The sequence below is a fragment of the Aspergillus alliaceus genome (genome assembly GCF_009176365.1).
Source record: "Aspergillus alliaceus strain CBS 536.65 unplaced genomic scaffold BDW43scaffold_49, whole genome shotgun sequence".
Taxonomy (NCBI): domain Eukaryota; kingdom Fungi; phylum Ascomycota; class Eurotiomycetes; order Eurotiales; family Aspergillaceae; genus Aspergillus; species Aspergillus alliaceus.
This window is the reverse complement of record NW_022474732.1, coordinates 47,474-70,477: the sequence shown is the minus strand read 5'-3', so window position 1 is coordinate 70,477 and position 23,004 is coordinate 47,474. Positions and strand designations below refer to the sequence as shown.

The 23,004-nt window shown below is 49.3% G+C and overlaps 10 protein-coding genes across 10 annotated transcripts; 6 read left to right on the top strand and 4 right to left on the bottom strand.

Annotated features, from left to right (window-relative positions):
• The first annotated feature begins 4 nt into the window (after window positions 1–4).
• Window positions 5–2,034, top strand: BDW43DRAFT_287482 (AIM24 family protein). Its single transcript, XM_032043164.1, has 7 exons — window positions 5–338; window positions 432–550; window positions 627–698; window positions 756–926; window positions 981–1,099; window positions 1,159–1,378; window positions 1,436–2,034. Exons 1-7 carry the CDS (start codon window positions 137–139, stop codon window positions 1,757–1,759), a joined length of 1,227 nt encoding a protein of 408 aa, XP_031896586.1. The 5' UTR covers window positions 5–136; the 3' UTR covers window positions 1,760–2,034.
• Window positions 2,035–2,264: 230 nt separating this feature from the next.
• BDW43DRAFT_287479 (MCT family MFS transporter) lies at window positions 2,265–4,285 on the top strand. Its single transcript, XM_032043163.1, has 4 exons — window positions 2,265–2,882; window positions 2,946–3,052; window positions 3,119–3,702; window positions 3,779–4,285. Exons 1-4 carry the CDS (start codon window positions 2,546–2,548, stop codon window positions 4,209–4,211), a joined length of 1,461 nt encoding a protein of 486 aa, XP_031896585.1. The 5' UTR covers window positions 2,265–2,545; the 3' UTR covers window positions 4,212–4,285.
• A 122-nt stretch (window positions 4,286–4,407) lies between these two features.
• On the bottom strand, window positions 4,408–7,359 carry BDW43DRAFT_176880 (kinesin family protein). Its single transcript, XM_032038808.1, has 3 exons — window positions 6,705–7,359; window positions 6,237–6,646; window positions 4,408–6,179 (listed from the first exon to the last, which is right to left on the bottom strand). Exons 1-3 carry the CDS (start codon window positions 6,970–6,972, stop codon window positions 4,617–4,619), a joined length of 2,241 nt encoding a protein of 746 aa, XP_031896584.1. The 5' UTR covers window positions 6,973–7,359; the 3' UTR covers window positions 4,408–4,616.
• A 782-nt stretch (window positions 7,360–8,141) lies between these two features.
• On the top strand, window positions 8,142–12,164 carry BDW43DRAFT_287477 (COPII subunit SEC24). Its single transcript, XM_032043162.1, has 5 exons — window positions 8,142–8,272; window positions 8,342–8,989; window positions 9,051–10,697; window positions 10,763–11,332; window positions 11,442–12,164. The coding sequence occupies exons 2-5, from the start codon at window positions 8,459–8,461 to the stop codon at window positions 11,451–11,453; spliced, it is 2,760 nt and encodes a 919-aa protein (XP_031896583.1). The 5' UTR covers window positions 8,142–8,272; window positions 8,342–8,458; the 3' UTR covers window positions 11,454–12,164.
• Window positions 12,165–13,665: 1,501 nt separating this feature from the next.
• Window positions 13,666–15,560, top strand: BDW43DRAFT_176641 (mitogen-activated protein kinase). The gene is made up of 6 exons (XM_032038805.1): window positions 13,666–13,830; window positions 14,072–14,199; window positions 14,250–14,445; window positions 14,498–14,879; window positions 14,932–15,279; window positions 15,342–15,560. Exons 2-6 carry the CDS (start codon window positions 14,090–14,092, stop codon window positions 15,368–15,370), a joined length of 1,065 nt encoding a protein of 354 aa, XP_031896582.1. The 5' UTR covers window positions 13,666–13,830; window positions 14,072–14,089; the 3' UTR covers window positions 15,371–15,560.
• On the bottom strand, window positions 15,328–16,969 carry BDW43DRAFT_176713 (uroporphyrinogen-III synthase HEM4). The gene is made up of 2 exons (XM_032038806.1): window positions 16,566–16,969; window positions 15,328–16,387 (listed from the first exon to the last, which is right to left on the bottom strand). Exons 1-2 carry the CDS (start codon window positions 16,852–16,854, stop codon window positions 15,750–15,752), a joined length of 927 nt encoding a protein of 308 aa, XP_031896581.1. The 5' UTR covers window positions 16,855–16,969; the 3' UTR covers window positions 15,328–15,749.
• A 1-nt stretch (window position 16,970) lies between these two features.
• Window positions 16,971–19,008, bottom strand: BDW43DRAFT_176438 (complex I NDUFA9 subunit family protein). Its single transcript, XM_032038804.1, has 9 exons — window positions 18,543–19,008; window positions 18,472–18,485; window positions 18,345–18,407; window positions 18,201–18,295; window positions 18,054–18,145; window positions 17,863–18,004; window positions 17,656–17,814; window positions 17,270–17,605; window positions 16,971–17,214 (listed from the first exon to the last, which is right to left on the bottom strand). The coding sequence occupies exons 1-9, from the start codon at window positions 18,686–18,688 to the stop codon at window positions 17,116–17,118; spliced, it is 1,146 nt and encodes a 381-aa protein (XP_031896580.1). The 5' UTR covers window positions 18,689–19,008; the 3' UTR covers window positions 16,971–17,115.
• A 180-nt stretch (window positions 19,009–19,188) lies between these two features.
• On the bottom strand, window positions 19,189–20,488 carry BDW43DRAFT_287416 (class I SAM-dependent methyltransferase). The gene is made up of 3 exons (XM_032043161.1): window positions 20,146–20,488; window positions 19,925–20,096; window positions 19,189–19,859 (listed from the first exon to the last, which is right to left on the bottom strand). The coding sequence occupies exons 1-3, from the start codon at window positions 20,181–20,183 to the stop codon at window positions 19,338–19,340; spliced, it is 732 nt and encodes a 243-aa protein (XP_031896579.1). The 5' UTR covers window positions 20,184–20,488; the 3' UTR covers window positions 19,189–19,337.
• A 174-nt stretch (window positions 20,489–20,662) lies between these two features.
• On the top strand, window positions 20,663–22,802 carry BDW43DRAFT_287414 (proteasome regulatory particle lid subunit RPN9). The gene is made up of 3 exons (XM_032043160.1): window positions 20,663–21,107; window positions 21,175–21,410; window positions 21,468–22,802. The coding sequence occupies exons 1-3, from the start codon at window positions 20,840–20,842 to the stop codon at window positions 22,107–22,109; spliced, it is 1,146 nt and encodes a 381-aa protein (XP_031896578.1). The 5' UTR covers window positions 20,663–20,839; the 3' UTR covers window positions 22,110–22,802.
• Window positions 22,354–22,881, top strand: BDW43DRAFT_314597 (uncharacterized protein; the record flags this gene model as incomplete). Its single annotated transcript, XM_032047848.1, has 1 exon — window positions 22,354–22,881. One exon carries the CDS (start codon window positions 22,354–22,356, stop codon window positions 22,879–22,881), a length of 528 nt encoding a protein of 175 aa, XP_031896577.1.
• Between the last annotated feature and the right edge of the window lie 123 nt (window positions 22,882–23,004).

Below are 23,004 nucleotides of genomic sequence, written 5' to 3'. Positions count from 1 at the left end.
GATCGAGAACCAAAGAATTTGGGTACAGTACCAGAACAGTTAAACTTGGTACCGCTGCGGAGAAATCCAATCCTATACATTCTATCCTTACCCACCTCTCCTGCACCTCCTCCGGTCCATATCCTCAGGTACGACAATGAGTCAACCCTTGAGGCGAGGTGTACGGGCTGTGTTCTGGACCCGAGTCCTCCCTTCGCTGGCGCGACAAGGGCTATCTTTACACCGCGGAGGGCAGACAAGATGCCTTCAGATACGTGCCGCGCCTGCGGAACAACCAGCTTCGGCCAATGGAAATACTTTGCCCGTGAGCGGCACTCCTAGCTCAGCTGAATCTGCAGGTACGTCGATGTGCTTTGCGACTCTAGGGGGACGATCGAAAAGATGCGATTTGAACCGAGGGGAGGAGCCCAGCTGACGGTCAACATATGCAGATGCGCGGTTCGATGTCATCGGCGCTCCGTACTCTTTATTGTCGGTCTCTCTATCCGCTTCACAGAATCTCTTCACTCGACGGGGAACCTTGGTAGGCTTGAGTGGAAAGGCCGATAATGTATGGAGATACCTTCACGGTTTGCGATTCGATGTTCTACGATAGGTCATATTGACGGTTACTGGTGTCTTGTCAGGTGGTTTCTACATTGAGCGTTCTAGAGCCATTCCGGAGAGCGGTTGTTGGTGTTCCATTTCTCTACCAGAAGGTCCGCTTAGCTTTTTCAATATTGGTATTTGGAAATGTCAAACTGACGCCTGGGTAGGTCTCGTCGGCTAGTCCAGTAACCGCCTTGGTTTCTGTTCGGTCGCCCGTCACGTCCTTCGCTGTTGTACATCTGGATGGCTCCGTGGATTGGATGGTGGCGCAGAGACGCGCCTTGCTTGCCTGGACGGGCCGTTCTCTCACTATTAAACCAACAATCAACACAACCCTGGTCTGTTAGCCCTGTGCATGTTCCGTAACTTGAAAGTCAGGCTGACTTACGCAGAGCTTGTCTCACTGGGGAAGTTCTGAGGTGACTGGCAGAGGCCTGCTAGCATTGGTCGGTACGGGCCAACTCTACCAGGTCGAGGTAAAAGCTGGCGAACAATACATTGTCCACCCAAGGTATGACCATATATACCCATTGTTCTCTCTCAACGTTAAGGCATGCTAACACTATAAAGCAATGTTGTGGCTTACACGATGACATCTAACCCCCCTCGTCCGTACCGCTTCAAATCCACAACCTTGAAATTCCAGGTCCCGGGCCTTAAGGGCTTGCCAAGCTTTATTCAAGATTCGAAATTCATCCGGGATATTTCGGATTCAAGTACATGGAAGACCGCGATGAGAATATTCCATAAAGTTCGGACTTGGTCTCGGATGACCATCTGGGGAGACAGGGTACGGGTCCCATCCCAATCTGAATACTAGACTAAAGCTAACATTGTTTGTAACCAGCTCTTCCTTCAATTCGATGGTCCCGCGACAATTCTCTTACAAACACGCGGCCCTCGCATCAACGAAGTTCTTACCTCCCATGAAGTCAATGAGATCGCAAGCGCCCCAAGGGGGCTAACCATTGGGCCTGCGAAGCCCGCAGAAAAGAAGCCCTCTGCCGACAATGAATATAGGAAGGCAGCCGAGGAGGCTATCAATGCCGCGCCGGCTCCTACAAGGACGGTGGAAGAATTAGAACAGGAAATCAAAGGGTCAGCTCAAAGCATTGCCACTCTCACGAAGGAGGGCAAGGTGATCTTTGAGAAGCCAAGCCAACAAAGCTAGGCTCTAACGTTTGGCATCCACTCTCCCAGTTAGTGCATGATAGGGCAATGGTCTCTAAATTTTTCTACTATGAGCTGAATGTATTATAGATGTCCCGCGCTTCAACATGAACTACCGTTTTATTTTCCTTTCTCTTTTGTGGGCATGAAAACTTTCTCATATAGCATTTGTTCAGTCTCTAGGTCAGGAGCATATCAAATATCGCTACAGGTGAATTCAAGGAATTCTTTCTGCTATATCAGGCAGGCGGTTTACGGTCAGTGGGTAAAGCAGCGTTAGATGGCCAAGCCTGCAAGGGCCCCGACTCCCTTCATTCGGCTTCCTTCTCCAGTGTCAGCTGTCCCAGCCCTATGAGTGCTCTGGGCAATGTAACCCAATAACGTCAGGTCTTGAAAATCCATCCCTTGATTCAATGCCAAGTTTCCAGTGCCGTAGTTACCGGTGGAACACTAGGGCGCGAGGAATGTGAACTCTGTTATGAAAAACAAATGTGCAATCAACTCACCCCTTCCCCAAACAATTATGCTCGGAAAGACCATTTCCACTGTCGATGATCGATAGTCCAATCATAGCAGTATCCTCTCTTGAACTTTCGCTCTGTCGATCTCCGTGTGATCACCTCAAATATTACATGAATTGCCTTCATCTTTCCTTGATTATTTGATCTTGTGCTCATTAATTACAACCCCATGAGCTGCTTCACTTGAGACTACTGCATCTCTGCTTCAGTCACAAAATCGAGTCACTTACTCAAAAGCTACTCATCCATACCTATAGTTGGCCGACATGCCCTCACCCCAAGAAATCCAACACTCCGCCGAGAGCGTCGTTGCCGAAAGTATAGGACCGTCTGAACCTTCGACCACGCCTGTCTTTGCTTCAGACGCTCATTTGAACCCTGGAGAGACGAAGGAAGGATATCAGCTTGAGGGAATCAGGGCGGGATCCAAACCCATTATAGAAGATGGGTCCGGAATAGGTGGTGATCCGGAGAAATCCGGTGCAACTACTCTTTCTGCACCAACTAAGGCACCAGGCGCACCCCCGGATGGGGGTGTTATGGCATGGACGGTAGTTCTGGGCGCTTTCTGTGGGCTGTTTGTCAGTTTTGGTTGGATTAATTGTGAGTAGTTTCCTATGCTTGGTGCTTTAACAATTTCAATTGTACTAACACTGGGGTACGTAGGTATTGGCGTTTTTCTCGACTACTACAAATCGCATCAATTAAGTGACTTGCCCACTAGCACAGTAACGTGGATTACTTCGTTGGAAATTTTTATGATGTTTTTTGGGGTACGCACACAAATTCTCTTAAAACAACAGCGAAAGAGTAATACTGACCGTTTGATCCACGAATAGGGTCCCATTGTAGGAATTTTCTTCGACAATTTCGGTCCTCGCTGGATTCTGATAGCAGGCACATTCTTCCACGTCTTTGGACTGATGATGGTTTCGATTTCGAAGGAGTACTACCAATTCATCCTTGCCCAAGGCGTCTGCAGCCCCATCGGAACAAGTGCAATCTTCCATGGTTGTCTCACCTCCGTAAGCACCTGGTTTCGGCGTCGTCGTGCGCTGGCCCTAGGTGTCACAACTTGTGGCTCAAGCGTTGGGGGAGTGATTTTCCCAATCATGGTAGCTCGGCTCATTCCCAGAGTAGGATTCGGCTGGACAATGAGAATCTGCGGATTCCTGAGTCTAGGGCTTCTAATCATCGCCAACGTTACCGTGCAATCGAGACTGCAGCATACCCGGAAACCATTCCGACCATTGGATTTTGTGCGTCCACTCCGCGAGCTACCTTTCGTGCTTACCACTGCTGCTACCTTTTGTGTATACTGGGGCCTATTTCTGCCGTTCGCTTTCATCCCGACTCAAGCCGAAAGATACGGCATGTCAGCTTATCTAGCGTCGTATTTGATCCCGATTCTTAACGGAGCAAGGTCAGTATTCCTCTCTGTCTCTCTCGTGTTGCACATCTATTGTATGGGCTAGCATTCATACTAATAAACTTCGCAGTATTATCGGCCGTCTTGTACCGCCCTATCTGGCAGATCTTTTCGGCAGGTTCAACCTAATGATCCTTACATCACTATTCTCGGTCATCATTGTTCTCGCTCTATGGCTTCCGTCGCGGAGCAATGCTCCCGCAATCGTATTCACTTCTCTTTACGGTTTCAGCTCCGGTGCTGCTGTTTCTCTTGCGCCAGCGCTAGTTGCGCAAATCTCGGATCTGCGGGAGATCGGTGTTCGGAGTGGAACTTATTTCTGTATTGTGTCTTTTGCTGCTTTGACGGGGATGCCGATTGCAGGCTCTCTGTTACCTGATCCTTTGCATGGGTCATATACGAAGTTGGAGATTTTCTGCGGTGTGGTGATGTTTGGTGGTGTTGTGTTTTATCTCTTGGCCAGGGGGAGGATTAGTGGCTGGGGACTCATGCATAAAGTCTAGGGGACGGTTAATGAGTAACAGACATTGTTTAGGCGTTTTTAGCAGAGACAGCTGAATCTAATTGTCTAGGTGGCGGATCATAAAGTAGGATATAATGAAGGTAATGAATGGTATTCTAATGAAATTGTTCACGCTCGGAGTATATCCAAATATGAAAAAGGTCCAGAGTGCAACGTCAAACAACATATCTACCAACCAACACCGTAACACCATCGCTGAACGAATGATAAAACAAAGATATGCATAGACCATACCAATTGCACCTGCGCGAAAAGATGCAGATTCCGCAATGCGATATGAAAGATGCAATATACAATATGCAGTTTGCTCAGGATGCTAGGGATATCCTAAACTTAGGCTCCACGAATGCAGATATCAACTTTCCTTTACGTATGCTATGCCCTCCTATGCCAAAACACCGTTTCTCATGCTTTCAACACTCTTCACGCCGACTCCTTTCAACTTGCTCAATTCGGTAAGACTCTTTATTTGAACTGGTCCTTCGCTGTCCCGACCGTATGAGTGCTGGTCCATTTCACAAAGGCAGTCGACTATAGCTTCGGCCTTCTTTACACCGACACCCTTCAACAGCTTGATCTGACTCACGTCGCGGGAGTTTATTATTGAGAGAAGGTGAATTGTCCGGGGAGAAGGGGCTTCAAAGCAATCAGCGTTGGCAGACCCTTCATCTATCGATGAATTTATTTTGGTGCGCTTCTTGCGTCTCGAGTGTGCTATTTCCTCAATATTGTCGTCACTTGGTTCTTCAACGCTATCCTCGGGGCTGTATTCAACGTCCGAATCATCAGCTTGACGCTTCAGGGTGGTACCTGGGGACTGCTTCTTAATCGAAAGAAGGCTTCCAAGCTCCCTCTTCGGTGCCGTAACTGTAAGATTGCCGGTTGTGTCATCGCCTTGGCAAGGCTTGGTTTGAATGCGCTGCTTAAGAGTGCTAATCTTTCTAGCAAGCTTTTCGTTGTTTGGAAAGAAAGGAAGCGCAAGTTGGTACATCTTCAATGCAAAGCTATCCTCGCCACGTGCCTGGTGTTGTTTTGCCATAAGCAAGAACGACAATCCTTCGGCCCTTGCGTCTTCCGTTCCTTCAATGCGCTGTTCCAACAATTCCAATCGTTTTTGTACTTGTTCGTTCAACTCACGAACCTGCGTCTGCCTCGATTTCTCACTAACGGCTCTTACCGCTAGAATCTCTTCTACTTTCTTTTCAACCATCTCTTCAATCTTGGCAGCTGATATGTCTTCATAGTGTTTTTGTGGCTGAGGAGGTTGCGCAATTCGGCTGGGCTTTACAAAGCGAGTGTGAGAATCTAGCGAAGGACGCTTCGGTAGCTCGGATTTTCTGAGTTGCGTGGAATCCCTGGACCGCGGTTTGTCAGAGTATACGTGGAACGCCTTCACAGGCTTCTCTCCGGCCTTCGATGCATCTTTGTCCTTGTTGGCGAGTGCTGTGAGATTGATATTGGCTGAAGCTGCCAGTGGTCGCAGAGGCTGCCGCTGGGCGGTCACTGAAGGACATGCCGCTGGTCTCGGAGGGCCTTTGAACATAGGCTCGTTCTCCACTTCACGAACCTCGATCTTCTTTGTCCGGTTGGCAAAGTTCAGTGAGCTCAATGTGTCCAAGTGGTACGATTTTATTGGGGCGAGGTTAAGGATCATAACAGTCAGTCCGTTATTCTGGCCCAAGGAAAGGATTCTTGTCATCTTTGACTCCCTATAGGGGATCCTATGGTGCTTTTTGCTGATAGCCTCCACACACTGTGCCAACACAAAAAGACTTTTATTGATACTCGCAGACTCAACCATGCGCTCTTTGTCATTGTCTGTTCGACGGTTATCCTCCGATCCCGCTAGGTCAATAGCAGATGCTGTGCTGATGCGAGTCTTGTCACCAGCACTGATTGCTACTTTAACGCAAAGAATTGCATGAGACCGTGACGAATGAGCATTGAGCTGTAGCAGAAGTCAGCATAATGCTTAGAACCTGTGACTGCCCCAGGATTTGCTGACCTTTGTTGCAGATGTAGATCTGTTGGTGTTGGCTTGGTCGTAGAGTGTCTCAAACTCCTTCAGACTAGAGCACGGTCTCTCTGTCAAGCCTACAACTACTGTTTTCCCTCCATTATCGCGCAGAGGGAGTCCGGCGAGCGTTCTCTTCTCCGGGGGCTCGAACAGATCGAAGACTTTGTCATTATAGATCTCGTAATAGCTCAAGGAAACCTTGACCGTCGTCTCGCCCTCGCTATCTTTTTCGAGCTTCCGACTGCGCCTATATATGCTACTCAGTAGGCGGGGAATGGCGCCTCTGTCAGCCAGGCTTTTACCACCTCGCATGGTGTGCGTTTTCCCGGTACCCGTGACTCCGTAGGCGAACAAGGTAACATCGAACCCGTTAAAGAGATGCTTCACTGTGGGAGCAACTGTGCGCTTTGATCAGTACACCATCACCAACTCAGGCACAGCGAGCATGGCACGAACCTTCGGCATCAAAGAGCTCTTGCTGTGAAGCATCCGCGTCGTAGACAGCATTGAACTGGAAAGAGTACTCCTCATTTTCATTCTTGGGGTTTGGGATCCGTACAATGGTATCCCTATCCCGCAACGCCGACAATTTTCTGTCCTGGGAGCTCTGTTTTTCGGCCTTGTTCGGAACGGCTTGAGTGGCAGAGCCGGTGCGGAGGATGACATCCAATTCCCGCTCGGATTTCAAAAGCGGCCTAACCCGCGCAACGACTCGGACACTCATCTTGTATATCGTAGAAGAAAGTGATCGAGGAATCGCTTCCAAGCTAGATACCTAGTTATGTCGTATCGGAGTTCGCAGTCGCCCGTCTTTTCGCACCGTCTATAGTCTCTCCGTCACACTATTCCTGCTGCATGAGAAACAGAAGCATGCAATCTAAACAGAAAGAGTGAGATACGGTGAGCAGCTCAACCTGGCGCTGTCGAGGAGCTGTCTCGCAATTTCGAAATCAACAAAAGTACAATGCAAGACCTTTCTGCATTGGCGCTATGATGCAAAGGTAAGAACAAGCGACGACAGAAAACTGAATCGATGAAATTAAGGAAACAAAAGAAAAAAGAAGAAAAGACAGCGCAAACACACTAGAACAGATCGACACCGTGAATTGAGGTCGGAGAGACAGAAAGAGGCTCTTGTGTGAACACCGCCGTTTTGGTGCGATTGGCAGCGGTCAACGCTGTTGGCACGGCAACCCTGTGACCTCCCACGTTTCTCCCCAGGCATTCCACACCCACTCTATTACTCTATGGGGTTTCTTGGTTCCAGTAAAGAGCCGTGGGTTTCATTTCGCTATTCATGTACCGTAATAATCTAAGCCATGACTCAGGTAGTTACTCTTCCTGTAGAATACGGAATGTTGAGTACTACTCATACATCAGCTTCGCGTATTATGGGTGCGGTTTATAAACGATATTCGCATCATTATATATATCAGTGGCTGATAAAGTTGTACTACTTTAGATATACAGATTTCCATAGAAGACCTACAGAAGAAGACATCCGAATAAAGTAAATCAGTCAACCAGTCTTAATAATCTCAAATCTGCCTTACACCTTGAAATAAGACCTTATTTCTAAATTATACCTGTACCTCGAGTATTGTGATTTCGCGAAGTATGAGATCATACATCTAACCTATACTATACGTAGTACAGGGCAAGGGCTTCGTAACAGTTTGATGACTGGCGCTGATTAACTGAACAGTGCGAGTATAGCTGAGTTTCATACCTCATAAAAGCATTAGAATCAAGGGTCCAGTGTTGCTGTACAGTTGCAATGGAGATACTAATATCAATGGGGAACCTCAGGCAGTGAAGGTCGGTTAGCATGCGGGGTTCTGATTGGCCCGCTGGGGAGCAGCCGCAAAGGCCACCGTACACCACCGTCGCCGTTGTCGTTCCGCTCCCACAGCTACCCCAACCTTCCCAAGGACACGTCGAGCGATTTTGAGTGAGGCGTATCTGTGTGGTCTTGTCATATTCTCAATTTATAAGGTTGAGCCTGTTACGGATTTTGGTTGTTAGTGAGCAAATTGCCAGGATCATTCGCTCCCCTCCTGTTCAAGCTCAGGCAGTGTTGACCGCCAACATAGTGAGCCTTTGACGATTCTAGTGCGCGACGTTGACCAACACCCCAGTCGACACTCAACCGAGTCCACAGGGATCATAACCCATCAGACAACTGCTACAACATATTGATATAGCCATTCATGGCCGCACCACAAGGGGGTTACCCTCCCCAGGAAGGGTACGGCCAACCTGCCGGATATGAGTCTCCTTCACAGCAAGCTGCGGGGTTAGCCCCTGGAGCCCCCGCCCCGGCTCAACATGGCGGTAAAAAGAAAAGAGCATACGCTGGTGAAGCCTTCGGATTTGGTTCCGGTGCCAATGCTGGTCTAGGTGGTCAACTACCGGCTGGTGGTGCCTACGGGGGTTACCCAGCCCAGCCGCAAGCCGCAGGATATCAGCAACCCGTGTACGGAGCGGATCCCACTCAGATGCATGCCGCGGCTCAAGGATATGCTGCTCCTGCTGCGCCCGCAGTGGCTCAGATGACTCAACAATTCGGTGCAATGGGAGTAACTGATCCGCATTTAATGCCGCCGCAAGCTGCTCCCCAAGCTGTCCAGGCCCCGCGACCTGTTCCTCTCAACCAGCTCTATCCAACAGACCTCCTCACCCAACCATTCAATGTCGCGGAACTTGACTACCCTCCACCTCCCATTGTCCTACCGCCAGGGGTATGTACCGGAATTTTTCAAGTGTCGGCATTCATGTTGTCAATTATTAACCCTCTATTAGACCAGCGTGTATCCTTCCCCTACTGCGAACTGCCCCCCTAAATATGTCCGGTCGACGCTGAACGCCGTTCCCACCACCCACTCTCTCTTGAAGAAGTCGAAACTGCCTTTCGCTCTTGTCATTCAGCCGTATGGAGCGCTCCATGACTCCGAAGACCTGGTCCCCGTCATTCCGGACCAAGTTATCTCTCGTTGTCGCCGTTGCCGATCCTATATTAATCCTTTTGTGACTTTCCTTGACCATGGGCATCGCTGGCGTTGCAACATGTGCAATCTGACAAACGACGTACCTCAAGCCTTCGACTGGGACACAGCTTTGCAACGGCCAGCGGATAGGGCATTGCGGCCTGACCTCAATCATGCAGTTGTAGAGTTCGTTGCACCGCAAGAGTACATGGTGCGGCCCCCGCAGCCACTCGTCTACCTCTTCTTGATCGATGTTAGTTACGCCTCTGTCACCAACGGCCTTTTGGCTACAAGTGCTCGGTGCATTAAGGAAAGCCTCGATCGCATTCCGAACGCCGATCGTCGGACGCGACTGGGTTTTATAGCTGTTGATTCAAGCCTCCATTACTTTAGCATCCCGCGTGATGGCTCGGAGAACTCAGACCCAAGGATGCTTGTTGTCAGCGATTTGGATGAGCCATTCCTCCCTATCCCCGGTGACCTGCTAGTAACCTTGAGCGAATGCCGTGAAAACATCGAAACGTTCCTCGATAAGTTGCAGGAAATGTTCCAGACCACCCAAAACAATGGCTGCGCCATGGGATCGGCGCTCCGTGCTGGCTACAAGTTGATTGCCCCTGTTGGAGGAAAGATGAGCGTTCTCAGCTCATCTCTCCCCAACGTTGGACATGGCGCCCTGACCATGAGAGAGGATAAAAAAGTCTTGGGCACCAGCAAGGAGAGCAGTCTGCTGCAAACCGCAAACAGCTTCTATAAGAGCTTTGCTGTTGAATGCTCGAAGGCACAAGTTTCTGTAGATATGTTCCTCTTCTCGTCCCAGTACCAGGATGTGGCATCTCTCAGCAACCTGCCAAGGTATACCGGTGGCCAGACATACTTCTACCCTGGATGGAACGCTGCTCGGGGAGAGGATGCGATCAAGTTTGCACAGGAGTTCTCGGATTATCTCTCGTCAGAGATTGGCTTGGAGGCCGTCCTCCGTGTCCGTGCTACGACCGGCTTGCGCATGAGCACATTTTACGGTAACTTCTTCAACCGCAGTTCCGATCTCTGCGCATTCCCTGCTTTCCCCCGCGATCAAGCCTACGTTGTTGAAGTGGCCATTGATGAGACTGTCACGAAACCTATTGTTTGCATGCAGACTGCCGTACTTCACACTACATGTAATGGGGAGAGGAGGATCCGGGTGTTGACTCTGGCGCTTCCCACTACTCAGTCACTTGCAGATGTCTATGCATCGGCAGATCAGCAGGCGATTACTACCTACTTTAGCCACAAGGCTGTTGAACGGGCCCTGGGAAGCGGCTTGGAACCTGCCCGAGAAGCCCTGCAAGCCAAGGCCGTGGAGCTTCTGGCGACTTACCGCAAAGAACTCGCTGGCGGAAGTGTGAGTGGCGGAGGTCTGCAGTTCCCTGCTAACTTGAGAGGACTCCCTGTTCTTTTCCTCGCGTTGATCAAGAATGTAGGAATCATTATCGTCCCCTTTCCCCCCTTTTGGGCTTGGCATTGACTAACATGATGATATAGCTTGGTCTTCGGAAATCTGCGCAGATACCAACTGATATGCGCTCCGCAGCACTCTGCTTGCTATCGACGCTCCCCCTCCCTCTTCTCATGCAATATATCTACCCAAAGATGTACTCTCTGCACGACATGCCGGATAATGCCGGCCTGCCCGATGAACAAACAGGCGAAATTGTTCTTCCTCCACCGGTGAACTTGTCTTCTGAGCGTATAGTTCCATACGGTCTCTACCTCATCGACGACGGCCAGACACAGTTTCTCTGGGTGGGGCGTGATGCTGTGCCACAGCTCCTTGTCGATGTATTCGGTCTGCCAGACAAGTCGCAACTGCGCGTGGGCAAGCAAAACCTTCCCGATTTGGACAACGACATGAACCAACGCGTGCGGGCGGTCATCGAGAAGAGTCGGGACCACCGGTCGAAGGGCTGCGGCAGTATTGTGGTGCCACACCTGTACGTGGTCAAGGAGGATGGAGAACCCGGTCTCCGGTTGTGGGCACAGACAATGCTGGTGGAGGACAGAGCCGACCAGAGCGCCAGTCTGGTACAATGGATGGGCAACTTGCGGGAAAAGGTTTGACCCCGTTTCCTAGGTTCTCATTTTTTACTTTTTCTCCTGTACTTATCACCCAAACCTATGACCTGCCAAGTCATTAGGCTGACGAGGATGAACACGCCTACAGGTTGTGCAGTAATGGTAGCTTTCCCAAGTTTTCTTTTCTTTCTAATTTTTTGGTAAATTATATGCAACAGATATCAATATATTGCTCATCTGTCTGGGATCCTCTGTACTACTAGAGATTTTCCTTACGGGTTATTGTTAGCGAGATTCTAGTTTTCTCTGGAGGTGACTATATAGACCGCTCCGTCTCTCCCTCTTTTTTATTTTTTTATTTATTTTTCGAAAAGCAAAGAGGAAATTTTTTTTCTTCCCTCCCAGTGACCTAACCCTATCTTTCAATTCATGCAAATGTGTTCCATAGGAGAAAGCGTGCATGAGCCCCCGGCGTCTGTCAGGCCGATCATGCAAAGTAGACTTTAGATCACAGCTTAGCATGTCAGCTCAAGTCGACAAGGCCGCGAGGCTCAGAGCGAATCAGGGACGAGAATGGCGACAGAGTTGGCAACACAACGAGGGAGGTGCCAAGGTATGCGGGAGATTAGACAATAAAAGGAGAGCGTGAAATGCAGTGAACTTTGTGACAACTGTGATGATGAGCAGTAGCGCGGAGTTGAAGGTTGGCAATGGCACTGCCCCCTCTCCACTCGGCCAACACTGAGACGTAAACTAAACTCCATCAGGAGGCAGTTGGCGCTGTGGCGGGTTACCTGGTGGTGGATGTGCATTGAAACACTGGCCAAAGACACTAATGGAGGAGGGGACCCATCCTAGCAGCGAAATTGACCGTCGTTTAGGATATTCCTACTTTCTCAACAATCCCGGTTTTGGGGTTTTTTATTTCTACCTTGGTAATACATTAAGTAAAAAATCGATTCAATTTAGGTATAGACCGTAGTATTAGTGTCCTCCTTGGACCCTGAGAGGATACGTAGTTGTAGTTGAGTTGTATATAGAACGTGGCGGGTCCTTGTTGATGAAGGTACATACATACATACATACATACATATACTGTACATAACCATCCCAGTATGATACATGTCTCTGCCTGGTATAATTTTTGTATAGTTATATTGCTTAATTAAGAAATCCTCAATCCTAGCTTTCTCTGGAGAGTGTATTAATGTTCCCACGAGCGTAATACTCGATACTATCAGCTAGTAGGAACTTTGACAAGTCTTGTCTTTTCCCTGTTGAGGCATGTCCGTATACCCTAAGCCTTAAGGTAACCCTGGATGTACATCCATACACATGTATAGTACCATAGTATAGGTATGGACCACATACAATACTATACTATACTATACTATAATATACTAATAAATACACTATCCGCCGCCCCTCCCCGTGATCCATCATCTACCCATTCACCCCCCCAAAAAAAGGCAGAGGAGATTCTCCATCCTCCGTCTCTTCGTATTTCCATTTTTTTCGGAATTTTATCGAGCTAAACAGCACTTAACGTGGTTGCTTCCCCTCGTCCAGCGGAATCAACCTTGTTGTGTGTGTGTGTGTGTGTCTTTCCTTCTACCTCTCCTTTTAGAACGTGCCTCCCCCCCGTATATCATCCCATACCGAGAAGGGCTGATCCACGGTTCCATCCGATCTAGAAGATCCAAGAAATCGAACAACTCTGGTTCTGGATCCTCTCCCTTGCCGCCCCTTTCTTGGAACATCCTCGTTGTTTACGATCGTCAACAAACTGACTAGTACGTATCTTTTTGACTCTCTCAAGGTCGTCTCCTTCTTTCCCCTCCATTCTGCACCACCCCACTTTTAGTTGATCCGCACCCCGTTAGTAACTTCCTACTATTGCTGCGACTATTGGGTTACTGCGATTACTTCTTGCTTCCTCCTGTTCTTCCACGGTGCTGCACTTGTAGAAGCACCAACTTCCCACATTTTTACCCATTATCTAGTCTCCAATCTCATTGCCGAGGTCCAAAGGCTTCAAGCTAATCACTGAAGCCACGCAGGAAAGGAGGAACAAACAGTTCAGGAAGTAAAAATAGAACAAAATTCTGAAACACCAGCTTCCGAGACTAAAGAACAAAGGCCAGTTTCCGAGTCATGTATGGATAATTCCCTCCTAATGGTGATAACCTATTTGACGCCTGTTCGGCGCGATCTGTTGTGGATTTTGTTTCAGTGGTTGGGAAGTTACTGATATGCCTACTCATAGAACACTGGATCATTCGCTACAAGCGCCGTTCGCTATATGTGTTAGCCCCATTTAACTAGGCTATTCGCTTCAGCCATTGTCATCCCCGTGTCAAACGTTCCGCAACCACACGACAAATCGCTTGATACCAGACACAACGCCATACCTACCCCGCATTCGATCCGAATAGACCCCGAGAACCGTTACTTGTTCAGCGTTGACCAAGGCGTACGCATTCGTTGCAAGAGGTCCAAGAGCATTGATAAAAGGGGAGCCCGTCGTCTGAGCGAATGTAAGCGCGTTTTCAGTATCTACTGCCGCCACCGTGGCGAACCCGTCATGTTTCCTGCGACGTTGTCCGCCAATGATGCACGGATGGTCTGTGACACAACTACACGATGCGTTGTTGCTAGGGGTCGAGGCCGTCTGGATCGGCCTCGCCCGTGGTAGCCAATGCGGAAGTGAAGCGCAGTATACTCAGCAACCAATCACTACAGTCACAAGCTGTACATATTCAGCTAACACAGTTCTAGTTCGGACAGTCCACGAATATGGTGCAGCAACTCCCCCCTCAAGGAGGTTCGCGAAAGATCTCCTTCAACGTTTCCGACCAATATGAGATCCAAGATGTAATTGGCGAAGGTGCCTACGGTGTGGTTTGGTAAGTGCTGGTTTAAGGAGCTGTTTGATAATGACATGCTGACCGCCCAGCTCTGCGATCCATAAACCATCTGGCCAAAAAGTCGCCATTAAGAAAATCACCCCTTTCGACCATTCGATGTTCTGCTTGCGTACTTTGCGTGAAATGAAGTTGCTTCGCTATTTTAACCATGAGAATATCATCTCCATTTTGGATATTCAAAGGCCGCGCAACTACGAAAGCTTCAACGAGGTCTATCTGATTCAGGTACTATCATGTGAAAAATGGACAAAAACATCATGCATTAACCGATTCGCAGGAATTGATGGAGACCGATATGCATCGGGTCATTCGTACTCAAGATCTTTCGGATGATCACTGTCAATACTTCATTTACCAAACGCTACGTGCCCTGAAAGCCATGCATTCAGCGAACGTTCTTCATCGTGACCTGAAGCCATCAAATCTTCTCCTCAACGCAAATTGTGATCTGAAAGTTTGTGACTTTGGCTTAGCTCGTTCGGCTGCCTCAACAGATGACAATTCCGGGTTCATGACGGAATATGTGGCCACCCGATGGTACCGTGCTCCGGAAATTATGTTGACATTCAAGGAATACACCAAAGCCATAGATGTATGGAGTGTTGGTTGCATCCTAGCAGAGATGCTGAGTGGAAAGCCTCTATTCCCTGGAAAGGATTGTACGTCTTTTACTACCGATCTCTGAAACCAGCTAGCTAACATATCCTCAAGACCACCACCAATTGACTCTCATCTTGGATGTTCTCGGTACGCCGACAATGGAGGACTATTATGGAATCAAATCCCGACGGGCTCGGGAATACATTCGGTCCCTCCCTTTTAAGAAGAAGATTCCCTTCAAGGCGCTATTCCCGAAGGCCAACGATCTGGCACTGGACCTCTTGGAGAGGCTTCTCGCATTCAACCCTGCCAAGCGTATCACCGTGGAGGAGGCTTTGCGTCACCCGTATCTGGAGCCGTATCATGACCCTGATGATGAACCTACTGCACCTCCAATTCCGGAAGGGTTCTTTGACTTCGACAAGAATAAGGATGCCCTTAGCAAGGAGCAGTTGAAGAGTGAGTTTGTCTCAAATGGACGGGCCTATTTTTTTCTCTTGTTCTCATACTAACAATTACAGCCCTAATTTATGAGGAGATCATGCGGTGAGCTTGCGATTGAACATAACATGCATATGCCATGGACAGCTTATCCATCGGCGAGGATGGAATACAGGTCGGGATAAATAGGGTGGGATGACCGAACCCATGCACTTAATATCTAGTTGCATAGACGACAAGCCAGGGTAGTACGCTCGCGCATCGACTACGATATTGGCAGAGTCTTATGATTGGCCTTTTTGACAATTTTTCGGGCGTCTGGTGCTTTCAATTGTTTAACGGATAAGCCGGTCTTACGCTTGTCAGTCTTGAACTGGAAATACATTGTTGTCTAGGAGCTCAGCCAGGGTAAGACTGTCATCAAACATAACGACGGGTATATACTACGATACTGGTATAGGTACAAACTCGATCAGAGGCAAACGGACCTATTGCCCTACCCTATTTCTCCAATTCTCCATAAATTTCTCAATACCCATCCCCACTCCCTCCTGACTCGGTTTCTCGGCACAAACATCCGCCTCAAACTCGTACTTCCTCAAATGATCCCTTGTCGTAGGCCCAATCGTAGCAATAAACACCCTCCTTTTCCCACCCCCAAGCGCCTTCAAAACCCGCAACATAGCATCACACCCCGTCGGCGAGAACACAACCACCCAAATCGCCCTCTCCAACCCCCCAGCCAAGAACTCCCCTGCAGCCCGAACGGCCGCCGCAAAACTCTCCTCAAACCCCTCCATTACGCCCGTCTCGTACACCACTAATTCATCAACCCCGATCCGCTGGCCCGGCGCCAGCGACTCCGCCATCAACGTCTTGGGAATGATGTCCCGCCGCTGTGCACCAACAAGAAACAACAGTGGCGGCTTCGGCTCGTGCGACGCATCATACAGCGAGTTATAGTGCTCGAGGATAAGCTGCGCTAGGTTCTCGCCGTTCCCTGTCTCTGAACCGAGGATTGTAGCGTGCGGGAGGTGCTCGTCTCGGATAGAGGTTAGGGATCGGGAGGTGGCGGGCCCGACGGTGTAGAGGATTAGGGATTGAGAGGAGGTTTGTTTGATGGAGCCTTTAGTTTGATTTGTTTGTTAGTATGTAGGCACTATATTTCTCTCATTGGCATATAGTAATATGCCAATCAGATTAGGTTAGATTGTAATTGCCAGAAGAAGAGTTAAAGAGAGGTAGGTAATCTATGTATGTATGTAGTATGTATGTGGGTGGAAGTGAGAACTGTTTTAACTCACCGTCGATGTCGTCGAGGGTGGCCGCGAACCCTTCTACGGCTCGCTGGCTTGTGAATATCAGCCCACCATATTTGCGCCCCGGGCCTGGGGTTAGGTCTCCGGATTGGAAGAGGTGCTGCACGGTTGAGAGGTTCGGGGTGTGGAAGTGGTGTTCCAGGACTGGGATGAAGGTGGGGGTGTAGCCGTGTGCGGAGAAGTACTCTTCGTAGCTGTCTTTGGGGGAGGATTTGGTTTTGAGGAGGAGGATGGGGGTTGAGCTGGTATTGAAGGTGTATTGAGGGGGTGGCATTTTTGTTTTTTTCTTTTGCTTTCTTGTTGTCTCGGGGTGTTGGTGTTGGGAGGATTTGGGAGAGGATAAGTGCGGAGGTGGATTCGATTTAGAAGTGGAGTGGGGAGATTTTTATCCCCTTCTAATATAAATGAACTTTTGTATGGAATTAGGATACGACTTCGTTTGGGCAGTCCGGTCCAATTACAGTCGCATACAATATCAATGGCACAAAAGAAAAAGAAATGGATGTCTAGCTTATGTACAGTAAAGAAACACAGACTACTGGTCGTCCAAGACGTGCAGATACTTCTTCTCCTCCTGTCTTTCCCGCTCCGTGGCTGGAGGCAGGTCGTAGTACGAGGCGCTACGGTAGCCCAGCTACAAGACTGTCAGTACGCGGTAGAAACAATAGAAACCATTGCGGCGTGCTTACCAGGTAGTGGAAAGTGAGGGTGGCCAGATCAACAGGCTCGATGCCCAAGTCCTTGAAGGTCTTGGCGTTAGGGTCGATCACCTGGTCAATGAACTCCCGCTCGACCTCGTCAGGCGAGATAGTGTGCCACCAGAGCAGCTTGTTGAGGTAGTGGGCGGCAGGCTTCAAGATCGGCTTAGGAACGTTGATGTGGCGGCGGTGCTTGACGATTTCGCGGTCAACCAACTCGGCAATCTCGGCAGTAGAGTAGTTCTTGGGACCGTAAAGTTCGAAAGTCTGGCCAGCAGTGGAGTCATCATGAAGCATACGCTCCAGAGCCATGCCAACATCGGGGGCCTATCTGAATCAGCTTCATATGTACCGCAGACGGATCAGACTCAACTTACGTGGACGGGCCAGTAGCGCTCCTGCATGTGGTTGGAGGTGAAGAGGTTTGTGATCTTGGCAAGCTTGTGAAGAAGGTTATCTTCAAAACCGAACATGGGAGCAGGCCGGACGATGGTGGTCTCGGGGTAGATGGAACGGGCAACTTCCTCTCCCCAGGCCTGTACAGCTTAGCATCAAAGTGATATATTTTGGATTTAAAGACGGACCTTGGTAGCGAAGAATTCGGAAGGAGAGTCCCTGCTGGCATTGTAGGAAGAGACATGAATGAATCGGTCAATATCATACTTGGCGACAGCCTCGGCGATGCGCTCCGTGCCGTCAACGTGCACGTCGGTATAGGAGAAGTTCCTGCAAGCTGTCAATAGCCGTTCAAGCCATTCGACCATGTATAACTGACTTGGTAGGATATTGGCGACCGACAAGGTTGTAAACAACATCGGAATGACGGACACTCTCTTCGATCGACTGGGTGTTTCGCAGGTCGTATTCCTACCACTGGTTAGTTGGGGTAGTCACCTCGAGTGTTCAGCTTCGGAGACTGTACCAAGAAGTTGACTCTTCCGAGATCACCGGTGGGCTTCAAGTGCCTCTTGGTCATCTCCTCACGGAAGGGAACTACAACCGTGCATCCCTGTGAAGCTGGACGCTATTAACTTATATTCCTCCTGCGGACCATGTATTGACCTACCCAGCCTGTTGACAATGTAACGACCGAGAAAACCAGTAGCACCGAAGACGGTAGCGGTATAGCCTAGAAGACAGTTCCAGTTAGATCGTCTGAAGGTAATGCGACGATTGGGAAAAGGACTTGGTACCTCCAAGAGACGACCTATAGAGCATCAATTAGCCACCGTATACCCGCACGGCTTCAACACTATAGACGTACCGTCCACCCTGGACCTTCAAGATCGGCTTTCCAGTTCTAGTGATCGCGACATCCTGAAGATTCCGGCGCTGCACTTGTTGGACCTTAGGGGCGGGGGCGAATGCCCTCGAGCCCAAGGCGGAATTGACGGCCCGGCACTTCTGCATGGTCTCTCTTCAGGTCTAAATTAAGATGAGACCACCGGATTGCGTCCGGATCGGGGGTTCGTGGGACAGGAAAAGCGAATGGAGAGAGCAACGCTCAGCGGGCGATCTCGTGCTTGATGCTGAACTTGTCGACGGTTGTTCTTCGGAGAACGCAAACTGCCGGCACGGGACCTAGGCGCTAGTCCTGATTCGGACGACCTGGGACCTCGTTTGAAACCTCATTTTCGACACTTTCACCTGTCTTCACCTCATAGTTCAGCGTTGTCAATGACGGGATTGGATCCAATCAGCTGCATAATTCGAGAATGGGTGGATGAAATGGTTGTTCTCGCCGTTTGAAGGAGCGTAACCCCAAATCTACCTCAATGGTGTCTGACTATTCCTGAAATCTGATTGGATATTTTCCATCACTACAACTCATCCATCATCCGCAACAACATTCCACAATATTTCCAATGCCATTGAACCTGTAACAACCAGAATTTATTGTCAAAAAAATACACAGCTAGCTTCACCTACTTGGAAGCATTGTTTCTGATTATGAAATCTACATATGCTGATCACTATAACATGTACTCATTGACAGAAGCCCAGAACCTAACAACTAGCAAGTCTCGTTATATCATCCTATTATCCAACAGGGCTGAGCTTACTGGCGCTGGCCTCGAGCTATGAAAATAGTCTTGGAAAATTTCTTTCCATCTCTCTCAAACTCCAATGGCTCATCAATGACTTGAAAGTCGAACTTCATCGCAACCCCAGCAGCTTCGTAAAGCTTGTGCATATCCTCTAGGGTAAACCCATGGGTCTTGATTGTGTGTGTGGTCTCCGCAAATTCATTGTGCATTTCATGAGCATTGTGGTCATGCTTGCCATGTGGGAGTATATCGATGATCAGACACACTCCGCCCTTCTTCAGCCGTTCGCCGAGGCGCTTCATGGCCAAGTCTGGCTTTTCAAAATGGTGTAGGGCCATGCTGACGAATACAACATCAAAATCCGAATAATCCGGCCCTGAAAGATCGTCTGACACTGATTCGACTAGAAGATCGCCTTTGCGGCCAACCATTTTGTCTGCAAAGCCGGCCTCACGAGCGTTCGAGTTGTATTCATCGACCATTCCTTCCGCAACGTCTAGCCCAACAACTTTAGTGGCGAATGGTGCTAGTGTCTTGTGAATGCATTAGCTCGGTTCATGTATCCTCCTCTGACAACTAACGAAGACATGGGACTAACCGTGGAGACAATTCCTGGTCCACATGCGTATTCCAGCACCTTGATCTCTTTGCCTTGTCCAGTTTCAGTGTCAGTCCAAGTATCACTAGCCCAAAGGCGCTTTTCTTGGACTACTCGGTGTATCATCTTCATGCCCTTTTCGAATTGGGCCTTGTATGTCTTGGACATTTTGCTACAGATCGTGAGCCATGACTCTCAGATATAGGGAAAGGAGGTTTTACTCAAAGACTTGTCTATTTTTTTCTGTAAAGTCGGACATGGTTGCTGGGTGGTGTATGAATGATTTCTTAAAGATACAATAGTGTGGCGGTGAAGGTGTCTTATGAGAGCTGATCGATAGGCTTGAGTGGTTTGAGATACAAAAGCTGAAAGACAACGGAGGAAAACATGCAGATTTTATATCCGGCAATGCAAGGGAAATTCTAGTTGGTGCCTACTGTACCTCTTTCGGAGACATATCGGATACTTCTATGGAGCTAAAAGTATGACCCTCCACCGCAAAGTACCTTAGATGAGCCCCCAAGACTGGTTGAACCAATAAAAGCTATGTGTGTCTTCATTGTGAGTCAGTCTACGTAACTTCGGAGTCGTATATGGTGGGAAAAAAAAGGACATGGAGAGAGATAGTACTCGTGTCACAGGGCTCTATACTTCAATAGATGTCTACTGGTGTTTACCTCTAGTGTCATGTGCTCGGGCGGCGCAAAGACACCGCCTTTGAGCCTTTGAGTGAGCTTCGCTCCACTTCCCCATCAACGCTTCCATCGTCATCATCAACTGCTGCTTCATACTCTTCGTCCGACGGCCTCTTCTCGTACTTCTCCTTTCTTCCTCAACAGCGCCAAGCTTCAGTATTTGCTTATCACCCAGCATCTGATCACACGACTCTATCTCGCATCCCCTGCTCTCCCCGCGATGGAGAACCAGAAGATCTCCGACTTCCTGGCCGACCAGCTTCAGCAAGCTCCCGAACAATGCCAGGCATACTTCCTCAGTTTCGAAGACTACTGGGAGCGGAAATTATGGCACCAGCTTACCAACTCCTTGGTTGAATTCTTCCGTCTTCCAGAGAGCGCCCCTCAGCGGTTACCGATATTTAAGACCTTCGTGCTCAGCTTCGCCGACAAGATCAATCAGCTGAAGTTCGTCTCGTTGGGGTTGATGGCATCGACAGAGTGTGCAGGTATGCTTCGGCAATGGTTCACCTTGCATTTGGGTCTAGACGGCGTTGCTAAATCTCTATCTCCCAGATGACAAAGAACGACTCTCTTTCCTCACATCACTCGCCGACAAGGTGAACAAGCCCGACACACAAGAAGCTTATATCTATGCCCTTGCGGACGTCGCCAATGTGAAGCAACGGCTCAATGATCTGGATGGAGCACAGAAAGACCTGGAAACGTGTCAGAAGGTCCTGGATACTTTCGATTCGGTCGAGACTGTCGTACACGCCTCCTTCTATAAAGTCAACGCCGACTATTACCATGTATGTGTCACATAAAAGCGCCACCGACTACCAGACAAACTAATAATGCCCGCCTAGAAAAAACAAGAATTCGCCTCATTCTATAAGAACGCCCTTCTCTATCTCGCATGCATAAATCTTGAGGATCTCAGCGAAGCCGAGCGCGCTTCTCGCGCATACAATCTCAGTGTCGCCGCCCTAGTTTCCGACTCTATCTACAATTTTGGCGAACTGCTTCTGCATCCTATTCTGGACTCTCTCACCGAGACCCCCCATAGCTGGCTCCGCGATCTCCTCTTCGCCTTCAACCGTGGAGATCTCACTGCCTACGACGTGCTGGCTGGCAACATCTCCAAGAACCAGCTCCTAGAACAACATCGATTCTTCCTCTACCAGAAGATCTCCCTCTCGGCTCTCACAGAGATGGTCTTCCGCCGGCCCCCGCATGACCGCAATCTGACCTTCGCGGCCATCTCTGCGGAGACGAAGGTGAAGCCCGAGGAGATCGAACACCTGATCATGAAGGCTCTGTCGCTCGGTCTGCTGAAGGGTGCCATCGACCAGGTGGGCCAGATCGCGCAGATTAACTGGGTGCAGCCCAAGGTTCTGGATATGGCCCAGATTGAGGGCATGCGGAATAGGCTGAAGGACTGGGACGCAGGTGTTAACCAACTGGGACACTGGATTGAAGGTGTTGGTAAAGATGTGTGGGCTGCATGAGCTATGTTCCAGTGTCGTTTCCTCATATCCTTAATGTAAGAGTCCTGCAAAAAGAGTAGCACTTGGGGGTTATATGTATGAAATGAATACTAGACTTTTGACACCCACCATTGAACCCGTATGAAAGACAGATACGATCGCGCAGAATTTTCACCCACCATAGTTCATCCTCCCCCTACACTCAACTTCCTTCTACCCCCTATTACCTTATACTATACCATACCACACCAAACCTACCCAAAAAATGGCAGAGCTACCAACCAACCTAACAACTACCCCCCAAGCCTTCCCAACCTGCTGCCTCTCAATCTCCATAACCCTCCTAACAACCCTTTCCACCCTCCTCCCCACAAAGCCCTCCCTCACCCTCTCAATCGGCAGCGGCACCGGCCTCCTCGAAGCCCTCCTAACCCACCATTACCCATCCCTCCAAATCGAAGGCGTCGAAGTCTCCTCTTCCGTCAACCGCTATATCCCCGAACAAGACATGCACGTCGTCACCGGCACATGGGATCTCTTGCACGAGCGGGCCCCCGACGCCACGGCGTGGATGTTCGTCTATCCGCGTGACCCGAGGCTGGTGGAGAGGTATATTGAGATGTATGGGATGGGGAAGGTGGAGGTTATTTTGTGGTTGGGGCCGAGGGCGGATTGGGGGGATTATGTGCGGTGTTTTGCTGGGGGTTTTGGGGTGGAGAGGGTTGTTGGAATTGAGGGGGGATTGGCGGGGTTTGAGATGTTGGGGGTTGTTAGGAAAAGGGAGGGGGTCTAGAATAGGGTGGTTTTGAAGTGATTGGTTGTGCTTGGTTTGGTTCTGATGGGGGAGGTTGTTGCATTGTGGTGATACGTATATGTAGCTATGTTATGATATGATATGATATGATATACATTGGTG

Bases quoted from the DNA above. Each gene is read 5' to 3' on its own strand.
- BDW43DRAFT_287482 (XM_032043164.1), top strand. From the start codon at position 137: ATGAGTCAACCCTTGAGGCGAGGTGTACGGGCTGTGTTCTGGACCCGA. The intron at 551-626 runs GTATGGAGATAC...GTGTCTTGTCAG, and splicing joins TGAGTGGAAAGGCCGATAAT to GTGGTTTCTACATTGAGCGT. The intron at 1,100-1,158 runs GTATGACCATAT...AACACTATAAAG, and splicing joins CAATACATTGTCCACCCAAG to CAATGTTGTGGCTTACACGA.
- BDW43DRAFT_287479 (XM_032043163.1), top strand. From the start codon at position 2,546: ATGCCCTCACCCCAAGAAATCCAACACTCCGCCGAGAGCGTCGTTGCC. The intron at 2,883-2,945 runs GTGAGTAGTTTC...TGGGGTACGTAG, and splicing joins CAGTTTTGGTTGGATTAATT to GTATTGGCGTTTTTCTCGAC. The intron at 3,053-3,118 runs GTACGCACACAA...ATCCACGAATAG, and splicing joins TTTTTATGATGTTTTTTGGG to GGTCCCATTGTAGGAATTTT.
- BDW43DRAFT_176880 (XM_032038808.1), bottom strand. From the start codon at position 6,972: ATGAGTGTCCGAGTCGTTGCGCGGGTTAGGCCGCTTTTGAAATCCGAG. The intron at 6,647-6,704 runs GTTCGTGCCATG...CAAAGCGCACAG, and splicing joins AGAGCTCTTTGATGCCGAAG to TTGCTCCCACAGTGAAGCAT. The intron at 6,180-6,236 runs GTCAGCAAATCC...CTTCTGCTACAG, and splicing joins GATCTACATCTGCAACAAAG to CTCAATGCTCATTCGTCACG.
- BDW43DRAFT_287477 (XM_032043162.1), top strand. From the start codon at position 8,459: ATGGCCGCACCACAAGGGGGTTACCCTCCCCAGGAAGGGTACGGCCAA. The intron at 8,990-9,050 runs GTATGTACCGGA...ACCCTCTATTAG, and splicing joins CCATTGTCCTACCGCCAGGG to ACCAGCGTGTATCCTTCCCC. The intron at 10,698-10,762 runs GTAGGAATCATT...ATGATGATATAG, and splicing joins TCCTCGCGTTGATCAAGAAT to CTTGGTCTTCGGAAATCTGC.
- BDW43DRAFT_176641 (XM_032038805.1), top strand. From the start codon at position 14,090: ATGGTGCAGCAACTCCCCCCTCAAGGAGGTTCGCGAAAGATCTCCTTC. The intron at 14,200-14,249 runs GTAAGTGCTGGT...CTGACCGCCCAG, and splicing joins GGTGCCTACGGTGTGGTTTG to CTCTGCGATCCATAAACCAT. The intron at 14,880-14,931 runs GTACGTCTTTTA...CATATCCTCAAG, and splicing joins TCTATTCCCTGGAAAGGATT to ACCACCACCAATTGACTCTC.
- BDW43DRAFT_176713 (XM_032038806.1), bottom strand. From the start codon at position 16,854: ATGCCACCCCCTCAATACACCTTCAATACCAGCTCAACCCCCATCCTC. The intron at 16,388-16,565 runs GTGAGTTAAAAC...ATCAAACTAAAG, and splicing joins CACCCTCGACGACATCGACG to GCTCCATCAAACAAACCTCC.
- BDW43DRAFT_176438 (XM_032038804.1), bottom strand. From the start codon at position 18,688: ATGCAGAAGTGCCGGGCCGTCAATTCCGCCTTGGGCTCGAGGGCATTC. The intron at 18,146-18,200 runs GTACAGTCTCCG...AACCAGTGGTAG, and splicing joins TCGGAAGAGTCAACTTCTTG to GAATACGACCTGCGAAACAC. The intron at 18,005-18,053 runs GTCAGTTATACA...GACAGCTTGCAG, and splicing joins GGTCGCCAATATCCTACCAA to GAACTTCTCCTATACCGACG.
- BDW43DRAFT_287416 (XM_032043161.1), bottom strand. From the start codon at position 20,183: ATGTCCGACTTTACAGAAAAAAATAGACAAGTCTTTGA. The intron at 20,097-20,145 runs GTAAAACCTCCT...CACGATCTGTAG, and splicing joins AAAAATAGACAAGTCTTTGA to CAAAATGTCCAAGACATACA. The intron at 19,860-19,924 runs GTTAGTCCCATG...TGCATTCACAAG, and splicing joins GACCAGGAATTGTCTCCACG to ACACTAGCACCATTCGCCAC.
- BDW43DRAFT_287414 (XM_032043160.1), top strand. From the start codon at position 20,840: ATGGAGAACCAGAAGATCTCCGACTTCCTGGCCGACCAGCTTCAGCAA. The intron at 21,108-21,174 runs GTATGCTTCGGC...TCTATCTCCCAG, and splicing joins GGCATCGACAGAGTGTGCAG to ATGACAAAGAACGACTCTCT. The intron at 21,411-21,467 runs GTATGTGTCACA...ATGCCCGCCTAG, and splicing joins TCAACGCCGACTATTACCAT to AAAAAACAAGAATTCGCCTC.